This window comes from Giraffa tippelskirchi, chromosome 4 (genome assembly GCF_054371585.1).
Source record: "Giraffa tippelskirchi isolate mGirTip1 chromosome 4, T2T-mGirTip1v1.2.pri, whole genome shotgun sequence".
NCBI lineage: Eukaryota > Metazoa > Chordata > Mammalia > Artiodactyla > Giraffidae > Giraffa > Giraffa tippelskirchi.
In genome coordinates, this window is record NC_137278.1 from 9,720,001 (window position 1) to 9,735,238 (window position 15,238).

The 15,238-nt window shown below is 49.0% G+C and overlaps 1 protein-coding gene across 20 annotated transcripts in view; it reads right to left on the bottom strand.

Annotated features, from left to right (window-relative positions):
* MVB12B (multivesicular body subunit 12B) overlaps window positions 1-15,238 on the bottom strand; it is a 483,962-nt gene that overhangs the window by 194,135 nt on the left and 274,589 nt on the right. For 12 of the 20 annotated variants that reach the window (XR_014051736.1, XR_014051738.1, XM_081484011.1 and 9 more), the window contains exon 1: window positions 9,686-9,847. The exons of 1 other annotated variant lie outside the window; for it this stretch is intronic. Coding sequence is in view for 10 of the 19 variants with exons in the window: in XM_081484011.1 (XP_081340137.1) it covers window positions 9,686-9,763 (78 nt within the window). In the remaining 9 variants the exon portion in view is untranslated. Of the gene's footprint in view, window positions 1-7,776; window positions 7,909-8,068; window positions 8,132-9,685; window positions 9,848-15,238 lie in introns of those variants that run through there. 7 more of the 20 variants (XM_081484014.1, XM_081484022.1, XM_081484018.1 and 4 more) reach the window with 4 other exon arrangements.

Sequence of the window (15,238 nt, forward strand, 5' to 3'; positions counted from 1 at the left end):
TGTGTGTGTGTGTGTAGAGTGAGAGAGAGAAAGAGAGAGAGAGTGTGTGTGTGTGTGTAGAGTGAGAGAGAGAATGAGAGAGAGAGAGTGTGTGTGTGTGTAGAGTGAGAGAGAGAAAGAGAGAGAGAGAGTGTGTCTGTGTAGAGTGAGAGAGAGAGAGTGTGTGTGTGTGTGTGTGTAGAGTGAGAGAGAGAAAGAGAGAGAGAGAGAATGTGTGTGTGTGTGGTACTTCCTGGGACTGAGGGACCGGATGGGGCCAGTTAGGGCGAGGTGTGTTTTCTAGGCCAGCACGATTTTTTCCAGCCATGCTCAATGAGCTTCACGCTGTGCAACAAACAGTTCTGGGGGAGGTCCCAGCCCCCGGGCACGGCAGCCCCTCACCAAGACTGTCACCCCAGGTTCACAGAGAAATGAACTTTAACTATAAAGCCCCTTCGCACAGACAGCACACGGCTCCCTTGTAGCTGATCAAAGAATTAACTACGACAGTGTGCTTAATCTCTAAAAGTCAGCAGTGCTGGGCTTAACTGATGCTGAACATTGTTTCAGAATCAAAGGCGTGCCTCCCAGCCGCAGTCTGGGAGTAAACTAAGCTACTGAATCACAGTTGAAAACTCAGGGGAACTTTGATATCATCTCTGTTTAATTTCCCTGGCCCTGTGAGCCTGGAGTTTATCTCCTTTTATCAACTCCTGTACTGAAATCAAAACCCAACTAACAGAGCTCAGACCTCTCTCCACCGAGGCCCTTCCAGCAGCAGGGTAGGGCTTGAGCTGAGGAGTTTAAAGCACTTTGTAGGGGGTGGGGAGGCAACAACTGCTGGGGGCAGGGGATGCTGCCTTCAAAAGAGGCACAGCAGGAACCCAGGGCAAGGAAGGAAGACCGGCTCAGAAGCGGAGCCCGTGCTGCCCACCAGGGCTGAACTTGGGACTCGCACACAGCTTTGGAGGAGAGTAATATCAAAGTATTGGGGGGTGGTTCAGGTTAAATTGGGCTACTGGGATTGAAATGACAAAACTAGTGGGTTAATTAAGTCTCTACAGAAGGATGAACTTGTGATCGGATTGTCTGAAATCCAAAGTCAAGGGCAGAAAAGACATAAACTGTCTGCCCACATCTACAAGCTTGCAAGGCTGGAGAAAAGCAGTGGATAAATATTTCACTCCCTGTGGGAAACAGCCGAAGAGCAGGGCCTCCCTTGGGGAAAAGCTGCAGCCCTGGCAGGCGTGGGGCAGCTCTCTGCCTGCTTCCCAGTAGCTCGGTGGTGCCGGTGGGCTGCCCTTCTCTGTTACCCCGTAACTACCGGTTCCTTCCTGCTAACAAATCTTAAGCGGGGGACAGAAGGACAGGGGAGGAAGTCAGTGGCTAGGCTTCACCCATGTACCCACAACACACACAAATACCCAAACCGGGCCACCGCAGGCAGCCGTGGCGCATGCAGAGCCCTACCTCCTCAGGAGACTGCAGGCTGAGGTCAGGATCCATGCAGCACCCAGGCAAATGGCCAGCTGGCTCTGGGTACCACCCATAGGGATAGTGCACACAGGCTGAGAGGCGGCCACTGTGGAACCTCAGGATAGCCTCCTGGTGCCTCCTGTACTTTGGCCTGGACATTTGATCCGAGTGACCAGTCAGAAACCAAATCGTTCTGACAAATGCTGTCGAGTATGATCTGGTGGCAACAGGCCACAGGCTGCTAGGAAGGCTGCTAAGATACTAGGGAATGAAAGCAAGTATTTTCTTAAGCTCCCCTGGATCACAAAGAACTTTCCAGCCAGGGAACTAACAATGGCAACCACTTCCTTTTTTTTCCTTTTTACTTCTAATAGGAGAATCTGGTGTACAAATGCATCCACCCCATCAGACCTCTGCTTAGACTGGCATTCATTAACCATTTGATTACCAAACAGATTTATCATAAACCACGTGAGGTGGGCCTGGGGTTTGGGTGGCTGCAGTACAGCGCAATGCTGGATCCCAGAATACACTCTCCCAAAATAAATCCAGATCAAGTTCTACAGCACTGCTGTGGCCAAAGGCCTGCCCCTACAGGCCCGGCTCTGCAAAACCAGGGAGCCTGGGTCTGGGGAGGAGGGGGCGTTCTCCAGTACACTGTGAGCCCCACCCCAGCTTGCTCACAGTTACTGCAGATGAAGGTCGCCCCTACCCACTCCCATCAGGTCTTATGCCATAGTGCCCCCTGGAGAGAAAGCAGAAGGCAGACAGACCCCCACGGAAGGCAGACGCCCTACAAATGAAACATCCCAGGAGGCCCCAAGAGCCGGCTGGCCGTCTGCCTAATATTCAGTGACAGGAAACGGTCACAGCCTTGGCTTGATGGCCACAGTGTCTGCTGAGTAAAAATGCTAACATGTCACCTCAACATTGGACAAATGGGCCCTGAGGCCAGAATCGTCAGAATACCTGGCTTCAGGTCATCACCTCATCACCACCCGCGTTCTGACTTTCACACGAGCCTTAAGAGTTTCTTTGGTCATATAATCATTCTACCTGTGTGTGCTGATGACCTCCAAATTACCTCCAAGGCTTGGATTTTTCTCCTGAGACTCAGATATGTGTATCTGGTGCCCTGCTGGCTATTGTCACCTGCGTGTCCCATTGATACCTTCAACCTGACTGACCTCACCATCCTACCCCTGGGGCATCTCCACATCCCTAGTACCGAACAGGACCTGGTACAGTCAGCCCACAAATGTTTGTGGAAAGCTCTTATGCTGAGCGTGAAGCAGCAACGAAGATGGGAAGCCCGATGTTCTCGAACTCTAGCATGCTTGAGTCACCTAGAGAATTCACGAAAACAGAGTCCTACACCCACTCCCCGAGATGCTGACTCAGTGCCTGAAAAGCTGCATTTCTAACAAGATCCAGGTAGATGCTGAAACAGCTGGTCCACAGTCCAAAGTCTGAGAACAAGGCAGTAGGTACTCATGGGATGTTTGATGAAGGAAGGAAGTTGAGGCGGGGAGGGAGGAAGGGAAAAAGAAACCTGAAGGTCATCATCCCTGGGGAACAGCCTCAGAGTAAGCCCTTCAGTCTTTGCCTCCCTAACACAGGTTACCCAAGAGCACCCAGTCCCTCCCCTATGGCACCCACCCCACCATTCAAACTCTGGGTCACATCTCCAATTCACCCCAAACCTTCCCCACTGCCCAGCCAGACAGATGCTGTCACTAAGAATCTTGATGTTATCCAAGGACATGACCTTAGCACATGGGCACACATGCACACACACACATAAAGAAACACAGTCTTGCCTCTCAGAAGGTTATAACACTTCCCCGAGCAGAGCATTAGTTGTTCAAAGGTATTATGTCCACCATAGTACCTAGTCTATAGTGAATACTGAATAAATTTGCATCATCAGTAAATAGACTATGGATAAATGGATGGATGGGAGGATTGATAAATGAAGTCCCTGTCCTCTCAAAACTGTCCGTGTTCCCTTGGACTAAGGAGGCACATAAAGCAGCAGGAGCAATGGTGACAGTTGGGGTCACTGATGCGTGGTGTAGGACAAACACCACAACTCCAGGCCTGAGCCATCTGCCAAGCAAGGGAGGTGGGACCTCAGTACTCTGGGCGGTTCCAGAAGTGGGTCTGCCTTAGATCCAGCGAGTGGGCCGGATGAGGACCTGGCAGGGGGGCTCCGTGAAGACTCCCCGTGGAGTCTGTAAAAACTACAGCTACCCCCCAGGTTCTGATCTGATTGGTCTGGGCTGGGGCAGAGACTGGATAATGCACTGCTCAGGTGCAGTGGCACTGTGCTGGGTGACACAGCGACAGGTAAGTCATGGCCACCACCCACGGGGCTCACGGGCTAGAGGAAATGTCCTCAAAGAAAGGAACTGTAAATGAAGGGGACACGCCCTTCTGCTGGGGGGCGGGGGGTGGAGGGCGGTCAGGGAGCTGGCCTGCCTGAAAGATAGAGGGTACAGAGTACTGCAAGGAGTGCGGGTAGAAGACAAGGCAACAGCGGTGGCATGAACAGGCCAGACTGTCTGGAAAACTTTGAGTAGCAGAGGGGCTCTGAAACAAGCTTATGAAACGCTTAAACAAACAAAACCGTTCAAAACCTGTCTGCACTTTCTGCTCCTTCTAAGGCCTAAGTAATGATGAGGATCTACAGGAAGGAGCGCCCCAGTAGTCGAAAGGGAGATTCCCAAGACTTGGGTTCCCATTTCCTTTCCTGAAGCTGAATGCTTCTCAAGCCACGGCCACTTCCTGTGGACCCTGCAGGGCCTCTTTAACGCTGTTAGCTCAGGGGAGGGCTGGGCGGTCAAGTAGAGGACTAGAAAAGGTGTGGGCTTTGGACTCAGAGGAACCAGAGCTTGAGCTGCAGCTCTGACACAGCTGTGTGACCACAGGCAGGCACACTGAACTGGGCCTAAGTTTCCACTCCTATAAAACTGGAATAATGCATAATATCTACTTTACAGGGTTTTAAAGTATATAAAGAACTTGTAGAATTTCCATCAAAAGAAACAATGGGAGAAAATATTTGCAAACCATATATATCTGATAAGAGGTTAAAAATCCAGGATTCCTTGGTGGTCCAGTGGTTAAGAATCTGCCTTGCAATGCGTGCTTCCCTGACAGCTCAGTTGGTAAAGAATCTGACTGCAATGTAGGAGACCCCGATTCGATTCCTGGATCGGGAAGATCCCCTGGAGAAAGGATAGGCTACCCACTCCAGTATTCTTGGGCTTCCCTTGTGGCTCAGCTGGTAAAGAATCTGCCCACAATGCAGAAGACCTGGGTTCAATCCCTGGGTTGGGAAGATCACCTGGAGGAGGGAAAGGCTACCCACTCCAGTATTCTGGCCTGGAGAATTCCATGGATTATACAGTCCATGGGGTTGCAAAGAGTTGGACACGACTGAGCAACTTTCACTTTAACTTTTCACTTTGCAGTGTGGGGCATATGGGTTTGATCTCTGGTCTGGGAAGATCCCACATGCCAAGGGGCAGCTAAGCCCGTGCATCACAATTATTGAGCCTGTGCTCTAGAACCGGTGCTCAGCAACAAGAGAAGCCACCAAAATGAGAAGTCCATACACCGCAACTGGAGAAAGTCTACGTGCAGCAATGAAGACCCAGTGCAGCCAAAAATAAATGAAAGAAGAACAAAACAAACAAAATATATGTGAGGTTAAAATCCAAGTCTATAAAGAACTCCTACAACAGAGCAATAACAAAAAGCAAATAACTTTATGAAAAAAAAGGGAAAAGGATTTGAAAAGACTTTTCTCCAAGGGAGATATACAAATGTCCAAAAAGCATCTGAAAAGATGTTCAGTATCGTTACTCATTAGGGAAATGCAAACCAAAACCACAGTGAGACATCATCTCAGACCCAAGAGGACGGTTACTGTGCTGTGCTTAGTCGCGTCCGACTCTTTGCGGCCCCATGAACTACATAGCCCGCCAGTCTCCTCTGTCCACGGGGATTCTCCACGCAAGAATACTGGAAGGGCTTGCCATGCCCTCCAGATGGTTACTAGGAAAAACCAGAAAATTAGTATAGCTGAGGATGTGGAAAAATTGGAAACCTGGGGCACTCTTGGTGGAAAAGTAAATGCAGCAACTATGGCAAATGGTATGGTGAGTCCTCAAAAAATTAAAAGTAGAATGATTACATGATCTGGCAATTCCACTTCTGGATATACACCCAAAAGAACTGGATACAGAGTCTCAAAGAGATATTTGTGTATGTTCACAGCGGTATTATTCATGACAGCCAAAAGGTGGAAGCAACCCAAGTGTCCACAGACAGATAAATGGATAAGTAAAATGGGGTCTTTACATACAATGGAGTACTATTGCTAAAAAGGAAGGAAATTCTGACACATACTACAGTGTGGATGAACATTGAAGTCGTTATGCTAAGTGAAATAGTTCAGTTGAGTCGCTCAGTCGTGTCCGACTCTTTGCGACCCCATGAACTGCAGCACGCCAGGCCTCCCTGTCCATCACCAACTCCCAGAGTCCACCCAAACCCATGTCCATCGAGTCCGTGATGCCATCCAACAGTCACAAAAAGACAAATACTACATGATTCCATTTATATGAGGTATGAGGTACTCACAGTAGTCAAATTCATAGAAAGTAGAGTGGTGGTTGCCAGATGCTGGAGGAGGAGAAAATGGGAGCTGTGTAATGGGCACAGACGCCCCTCGAACAATGCAGGAGTTAGGAATACCAACTCTCTGAGTCATCGAAAATCTGAATATACCTTATCAGTGGCCCTCCAAATTCATGGTCCCTCCCATACTGGGGATTCAACTCACTCGGAAAGGTGTAGTACTGCAACAGTTATTGAAAAAATTCCATGTATAAGTGGACCTGCACAGTTCACATGCATGTTGTTCAAGGGTCAACTGTATAGAGTTTCAGTTTTGCAAAATGAAAAAGTTCTAGCTGTTAGTTGTACAACAACATGAATGTACTTAATGCCACCAACGCATTAGGTGGAAAATTAGGATGGCAAATTTTATTTTGTGTGTTCTACCATATTTTTAAAAAGCATCTATAACCGTGGTCCTCAAATTTCAGTAAGCATTAAGTACAACCTAAGATTCTTGTTCAACAGGCAGATTCTGGGGCCCCTTCCCCAGATATTCTGACTCAAAGTCTGGGTTTGAGGCCTTGGGATCTGCATTTCAACAAACATCCTGGGGATATTTAGCTCATTAAGAATTCATTTATTTCTCTCTTCTAAAGGATCAAAGGATATTCTTTTGAACATTTTCCTGGGCCGATCAGTACCTGAAAAAAAAAATGTGTGTGTGTGTGTGTGTGTATGTGTGTGTGTAGAACAATCCCATAGCCACAGGCCCAACAAGATGGCCCTCCAGTTTTCAGGGGAGTCTGAGCTGCTACAAAGCTCAAGTATGTGACCCCTGGGCTCTGGGCCCACAGGCCTCTCACATTTCAGCCTACACAAGCTCTGCATCTCACCAGAAGTGTGTCATGTAAACCCAACGCTTGCCCACAGGATGTCCCCAGCAAGGAGGTAATGTCAAGCACACCATGCCTCCCAAGCAGCGCAGGAGAAGAGATCTGAGGCAGGCAACCCCACTGCAAACAGTGCAGACAACTCAGGGAAACCACAATTCCCAGTGGCGGCCCAGTGAGCAGGAGGCCAAGGAGAGCCAGTGGGGCCAGGCACCGCAGGCCAGGGAGAGCCTCAGATAGAGCCAGGACAGCCTGCGGAGAGGCAGCTCATTCAGGGAACCCAGGCCTCCCCTCCCACAACCCAACGAGCAAACAAGACCCTGCTCATTCAGCCGCAGCCAACTAAACGCAGTGTTCTCAGCCCATCACATCCAGCCATATAGTCATTTGTTATCTTCATCGTCATAACAGCACCTTTGACATTTCCCATGCTTGACTCCAACACCGTCATTGCTTTTCAGTGTGGCAAGGACACCGCGCTCTGAGCACGAGGCATGGAGCACTTTCAACCTGCTATGGCAGCAGGGCCCAGGACGCTTGGATTCAGACGTCCCCACCCCAGCCCTCACTCGCCCCTTGCAAGGCCCTGAGAGCAGATCACAATGTGTTCATGTGGTCGTGTGGTTTTGTAAAATGTACAACGGCAAGATATTCTTGCATTGTTATTCTTTCAGCTCCTCCCACCTACAACAAATTGTCAAAATGGCAGACTCACAAAACCAGGGTATGTCATTAGACCCCACTTAAATTTAGTGAGGACCCCCCACCCACCCTCTCCATAGTGTCACATACATTCACATACCTTAGCTCGTTCAGCCTTACAGGGTAGGTTTTACGCTTAGGTCTCTTTAATAAATAAGCAAATGGGGATTCTGAAAGGTCCCATGAGGTTCCATGACTTGCCTAGGGTTACCTACGTTCCAGGAGATATTCCGAGATTCCAAGCCCATTGTTCTTTCTACTCCCATCCTTTCCTAGTGGCCCTCAATAACAACCACTAACAGAGAAGCACACTAAAAAAACTGAAGCTACTCTTCTGATTAACCAGTTAACAAACCCTGAATATTAACCACTAATTTTTACTGACCACTTACCCTGTGGCAGGCACAGAGCTGAGCACGTCTCCTGTTATATTTCTCTTACTTCTTCCTATAATCCTATGAGATAGATAACTATTATTAGCCTCACTCTACAGATGAGGAAACTGAGGCTCAGAAAAGTTCACTAATTTGCGTAAGAACACACAAGGAGAGCCCAGGCAATTCTGACGTCCTCACATTTAATCATGGTGTACTAGAAGTGGGGAAAAAACCCACCGTTGGGAAGAAGGCAAAGCAGAGAAATGCCTTTAGGGTAAATCAGGAGTGTGGCCTAAAAGCTAGAAGGAAAGAATGAAAAATGTGGATCAGAGAAGGTGATTCTGGGCTCAAGTGAACCAGTAATTGCTATGTCAACTGCTCTGCACAGGTCTTGGTGCCCAGGTCCCAAAAGAGGCTCCATCTCTCAGAGGCCCCATTTAAATATTCTATGCAAGGCACAACATCTTGAAATAGCCAGTTCAATTTCCTGCAAGCAAGAAAGGTGTCACCTGTCTCCTGTGCTAACTTTCTGAGTACACTGAGTTTTTCAGTTAGTCTAGACTTCCACTGAGCTTATCTCCTAACTTTTCTAAGGTTTTTCTGGTGCAGCTGATAAGATCTTCTTGCCCTGTTAAAATGAGATGAGACCCAGCCAGCTGTTCAGAAATGTACAATGAGATTATATTGAGAAGGAACCACCAGAGACAAAGGCCCCTAAAGAGATTCCAGCTTGCTGTCTGCTTTGTGGCAGAAAACTGAGTGGGGGCTGGTTCATGGGCGGGGGCAGGGAGCAGAGAAGGGGCAACAGCCATTCCCTTTTTGCACTCCAGTGGGCCTTCCTCTGGGCCCTACTGAAGAGGCTGCGGAGGGGTAGAGCATACAAGAATCATTTTTAACGATTGGGAAAGGCTGATGATTTAGGAAGAGTTGTGTGTTGGTTAACAAAGAGGACAAAGATGCTCGTGGGTCTGCCTTCTTCACTTGGCCCCTGCCCTTGAGTCTCATTTGCACCGGAGTCCCCATGGGGTGACTATCAACAGGCTCACTACCCTGCAGGGATGGTACTCTGGGTCCTGGGTGCCTCGACCAGCACGTCACCTTGCAGACAGGTGCCCTGGAGTTTGGCTGTCCTCTCTGCTCTGCTGAGGTCACAGATGAGGCCGCAGATCATGCCCGAGGCTCAGGTGCAATCTGCTCGGCACCCACGTGACCACAGAGAGTGGACCCCGGGCCCCGCCAGTGAAACGACGGTCCTGGTCTGTGCAGGTGGCCGCCGCGCCCCGGCACAGGTGGGCCGCCTCACCTTTCACCGGACAGACGTGGCACTCGGCGACCTCACCTGCCCCGGCCCTGGGGGTCGATGCTCGCCCCCGGGTCCCCGCGCTATCCTCCCGCCTGCCGGCTGCAAGGCCAAGCCAGGACGCGAAGCCGCGGCGCGTGCAGGGCCGAGCAGAGGCCGCCTGGCCTGTCCCCGCGGCTGGCCGGGCACTGAGCCCGCAAGGCCTCGGCGCAGCCCGGCTCCGCCCGTCCGCCCGCCCCTCGGCCCGGGTTCCGCGCCCGCCCGTCCCCCGAAGGAGCAGGGCCGGCTCGGCCGAGTCTCCGCGGCGCCCGGCCCGCCCGCCCTCACTTAACTGTTCCCCGCTGGAGCGGCGGCGGCGGCTGCGGCGGTGGCGGGTCCCGGCTCCGTCTCACGCAGAAGCAGCTTCTCATCGCCCGGGCGGCGCGGAAGGGGCCGGGCCCGGGGCCCAGGCGGCGGGGCCGGCAGCTCGAGCGCGAGCCTCACCGGGGAGCGGCGGCGGCGGCGGCGGCGGCAGGGGCGGGGCGCGGCCTGGCGGCGGCGGCGGCGGCGGCGTTGACAACGGCGGCTGCAGCTCCCTCCGCGGGCCGCGGCGGCAAGCCGGGCTCCGGGCCTCCCGGCTCTGGCTCTGGCTCCGGGGGAGGCGCCGGGCGCCTGAGGCTGGCTCGGGCGGGAGGAGGGAGCGGGAGCCCTCGCGTCCGGAGCCCGCGCCGCCGCCCGGTCGGCACCCTGCCTCCCCCACGGCCTGGCCCGTTAGCCTGGGGAGGGCCCTGGCGCCGCCGACCCGGCCTCTCAAAGAGTCCGCAGCGGCCCCCCGGCGCAGCCCAGACCCGAGGGACCCCCGGGCCTCTTGGAGCCTGGACCCCGATTCCCCCCTCCCCCAAGCTGATCTCTTCCAGGGACCCGCAGCCCTCTCCGCTCTCCCAGGCCTCACTATATCACTATACCCTATACCAGTCCTTACATCCCTGGAAGCCCCCAGACCTCTTGGAACCTGGGATAAACGTTACATACCCACACACACCCCGCACACACCCACATGCCTCTTGCAGGGACAGGGACACACACACACACACACCCCTCTTGCAGGGACACCCAGCCTTCCTATGCTTTTCCGGAAGCCCCCAGGCCTCTTGGAACCTGGGATAAACGTTACACACCCACACACACCCACATGCCTCTTGCAGGAACAGGGACACACACACTCACACACACCCCCCACACACCCCCATGCCTCTTGCGGTGACGCCCAGCCTCTTGAATCTGGGATAAACGTTACACACCCACACATATCCCGCACACACCCACATGCCTCTTGCAGGGACACTCAGCCCTCCTATGCTTTATGGGACCCCAGACCAATCTTTCAGCTCAGCTAGCTCGGGTTCAGGAGACCCCACCACCCAGCTGACCCAACACAAGCTTAGCCTGGCTGCAGTCCCCAGTGCCAATACAGGCCTCTCAAATGGACCCCAAATTCCTAGCAATATCTGTCTCCCTCTTATGCTACCCACAGTGGTCCAGAGCAGGACTGTGAAGCTGGCTTAGGGGAAGTATCTAGAAGTTTAGGGGAAGTATCTAGAAGTTTAAGTTGACCTATGGCCCTACAGTACTTGGGAAAAGGTACAAGCCAGAGGATAAAATGGAACTGGATGAGGAGAGGGATCCAGAGCGTGGCCTTCAGCTAGAGTGGCTAGTCGGTGGTGCCAGCTCTGCACCCTTAACCAAAAATGCCCCACACAGCCCCAGCAAGGCACCCTGCGGCAGTGCCAGCATGCCGTTTGTTAGAGATGAGGACCATGCAGGACTGATTAGTATCAATTTGCTGACGTCTCAAGTCTAATTTCCACACATCCTAGGCTTTTCTAAAATAGCTGTTGGATCCTGTAAAAAAAGAAAAGAAAAAGGTGTTCTGAAGAACTGACTGTTGAGGAAAATGTCCTATGGGGAAGCCTTCCTAGTGTGTGCATTCCAACCATTTTTATCACTCAGAAATGCCACTGGTTCAGATGGTTTTACAGGCAAGTTCTATCAAACCATTAAGGGACAAATAATCTCTGTTATTTAAACTGTTACACGGAAGAAAAAAGTTTTCCATTTCACTTCCCAAGCTTAGCATAACTGATACCCAAACTGACAGAGATAATACCAAAAAGGAGAATTACAGGCCAGTTTCAGAACACTAGTAGTCCCCAGAGAATTGAGTACATGTTTTTTTAAAAAGGAGGTTCTGCAGTCAAATAACTTGAGAAAGTGCTGAATGCCACGTATAGTCTACCTTTTAAAGAATCACAATAAGTATTATTAAGGTCTCTGTGATGTCGAAGAGTAAAGAAACCTGGTATTTCACAAACTCATCTGAGCCAGAGCCACCTTTTCAAAGTTCACCAATTAATCTCTAACCTGTGAATCATTACTTTTATAGACCATACAAAACTACTAAATAAAATTTTAGCAATCTGAATCCAACTTGCTCTAAAACAAGTCAAAATCCACTGTAATCTGGCAAGATTTATTCCAAAAGTACAAGGATGATTCAACATTAGTGACTCTGTAAATTCACTTCATTGGTAAAGAAAAATAAATCACAGAATATTATCAACAGAAGAGACACTTTAAAATATTTGATAAATTCAACACCAGTAGCTTATAATTTTCTTAAAACAAAACAACCCTTAATAAACTAGGAAGAATATTTAAGCTTCTTAACATGACAAAGTTTACTTATCAGAAGCCATCCATAAACATATTTAATGGTGAAACACTAAGGGCATTCTCATTTTCAGTTCAGTTCAATCGCTCAGTCGTGTCCGACTCTTTGCGACCCCATGAACCGCAGCATGCCAGGCCTCCCTGTCCATCACCAACTCCCAGAGTCCACCCAAACCCATGTCCATTGAGTTGGTGATGCCATCCAGCCATCTCATCCTCTGTTGTCCCTTTCTCCTCCTGCCCTCAATCTTTCCCAGCATCAGGGTCTTTTCCAATGAGTCAGCTCTTCGCATCAGGTGGCTAAAGTATTGCAGTTTTAGCTTCAACATGAGTCCTTCCAATGAACACCCAGGACTGATCTCCTTTAGGATGGACTGGTTGGATCTCCTTGCACTCCAAGGGACTCTCAAGAGTCTTCTCCAACACCACAGTTAAAAAGCATCAATTCTTCGGCACTCAGCTTTCTTTATAGTCCAACTCTCACTTCCATACATGACTGCTGGAAAAACCATAGCCTTGACTAGACGGACCTTTGTTGGCAAAGTAATGTCTCTGCTTTTTAATATGCTATCTAGGTTGGTCATAACTTTCCTTCCAAGGAGTAAGCATCTTTTAATTTCCTGGCTGCAATCACCAGCTGCAGTGATTTTGGAGCCCCAAGAAATAAAGTATGGCACTGTTTCCACTGTTTCCCCATCTATTTGCCATGAAGTGATGGGACCGGATGCCATGATCTTTGTTTCCTGAATGCTGAGCTTTAAGCCAACTTTTTCACTCTCCTCTTTCACTTTCATCAAGAGGCTCTTCAGTTCTTCTTCACTTTCTGCCATAAGGGTGGTGTCATCTGCATATCTGAGGTTATTGATATTTCTCCCGGCAATCTTGATTCCAGCTTGTGCTTCATCCAGCCCAGCGTTTCTCATGATGTACTCTGCATATAAGTTAAATAAGCAGGGTGACAATATACAGCCTTGACGGACTCCTTTTCCTATTTGGAACCAGTCTGTTGTTCCATGTCCAGTTCTAACTGTTGCTTCCTGACCTGCATACGGGTTTCTCAAGAGGCAGGTCAGATGGTCTGGTATTCCCATCTCTTTCAGAATTTTCCGCAGTTTATTGTGAGCCACACAGTCAAAGGCTTTGGCACAGTCAATAAAGCAGAAATAGATGTTTTTCTGGTACTCTCTTGCTTTTTCGATGATCCAGCGGATGTTGGCAATTTGATCTCTGGTTCCTCTGCCTTTTCTAAAACCAGCTTGAACATCTGGAAGTTCACGGTTCATGTATTGCTGAAGCCTGGCTTGGAGAATTTTGAGCGTTACTTTACTAGCGTGTGAGATGAGTGCAATTGTGCAGTAGTTTGAACATTCTTTGGCATTGCCTTTCTTTGGGATTGGAATGAAAACTGACCTTTTCCAGTCCTGTGGCCACTGCTGAGTTTTCCATATTTGCTGGCATATTGAGTGCAGCACTTTCACAGCATCATCTTTCAGGATTTGAAATAGCTCAACCGGAATTCCATCACCTCTACTAGCTTTGTTTGTAGTAATGCTTCCTAAGGCCCACTTGACTTCACATTCCAGGATGTCTGGCTCTAGGTGAGTGAGCACACCATCGTGATTATCTGGGTCGTGAAGAACTTTTTTGTACAGTTCTTCTGTGTATTCTTGCCACCTCTTAATATCTTCTGCTTCTGTTAGGTCCATACCATTTCTGTCCTTTATTGAACCCATCTTTGCATGAAATGTTCCCTTGGTATCTCTAATTTTCTTGAAGAGATCTTTAGTCTTTCCCATTCTGTTGTTTTCCTCTATTTCTTCACATTGATCACTGAGGAAGGCTTTCTTATCTCTCCTTGCTATTCTTTGGAACTCTGCATTCAAATGAGTTTATCTTTCCTTTTCTCCTTTGCTTTTCGCTTCCCGTCTTTTCACAGTATTTGTAAGCCCTCCTCAGACAGCCATTTTGCTTTTTTGCATTTCTTTTTCTTGGAGATGGTCTGGATTCCTGTCTCCTGTACAATGTCATGAACCTCCATCCATAGTTCATCAGGCACTGTGTCTATCAGATCTAGTCCTTTAAATCTATTTCTCTCTTCTACTGTATAGTCATAAGGGATTTGATTTAGGTCATACCTGAATGGTCTAGTGGTTTTCTCCACTTTCTTCAATTTCAGTCTGAATTTGGCAATAAGGAGTTCATGATCTGATCCACAGTCAGCTCCTGGTCTTGTTTTTGCTGACTGTATAGAGCTTCTCCATCTTTGGCTGCAAAGAATATAATCAATCTGATTTCGGTGTTGACCATCTGGTGATGTCCATGTGTAGAGTCTTCTCTTGTGTTTTGGAAGAGGGTGTTTGCTATGACTAGTGTGTTCTCTTGGCAGAACTCTATCAGCCTTTGACCTGCTTCATTCTGTACTCCAAGGCCAAATTTGCCTGTTACTCCTGGTGTTTCTTGACTTCCTACTTTTGCATTCCAGTCCTCTATATATTAAAATATAATGTAAAACTTCAGTAAATAAAATTGTGGGCCACTAGTATAAGTTCAGCTTCCCTGATAGCTCGGTTGGTAAAGAATCCACCTGCAATGCCTGCCTATAAATGCTTTGTTTCTATCCACTGATCTATTTGCATATTTCTAATATTCCACTCCAAATCATATTATCTTGCTTAGACCACTTCAATGAATTTTTTACTGATCTGGCTTTGACTCCATCCAAACAATGGAAAATAGCAACCAGAGTGATCATTAAATAATAATAACAATAAAATATAGCAAGTCACTCCCTCTCTTAAAGCTCTCCTGTGAGTTTCCATTAAATAAATTCAAATACTCCAATATGACCTACATGATCTTGTCTTGTCTAGACCTTGCCCTCCCTTCATCTCCTTCTCAGCTGTTCTAGTCACACCCATTGCCTTTTAGATCCTTAAACATCAAAGTTTTTCTTCCCTGGGGGATTTCACCTAGAGCACTCCTCCTAGGCTCTTCTCATCCTTAAACTCAGCTTAAATGTTACCTCCTTGGAGGCCTTCACTCAGTCAGTTCAGTCGCTCAGTCGTGTCTGACTCTTTGCGACTCCATGAATTGCAGCACGCCAGGCCTCTCTGTCCATCACCAACTCCCGGAGTCTACCCAGACCCGTGTTCATCGAGTCGGTGATGCCATCCAAA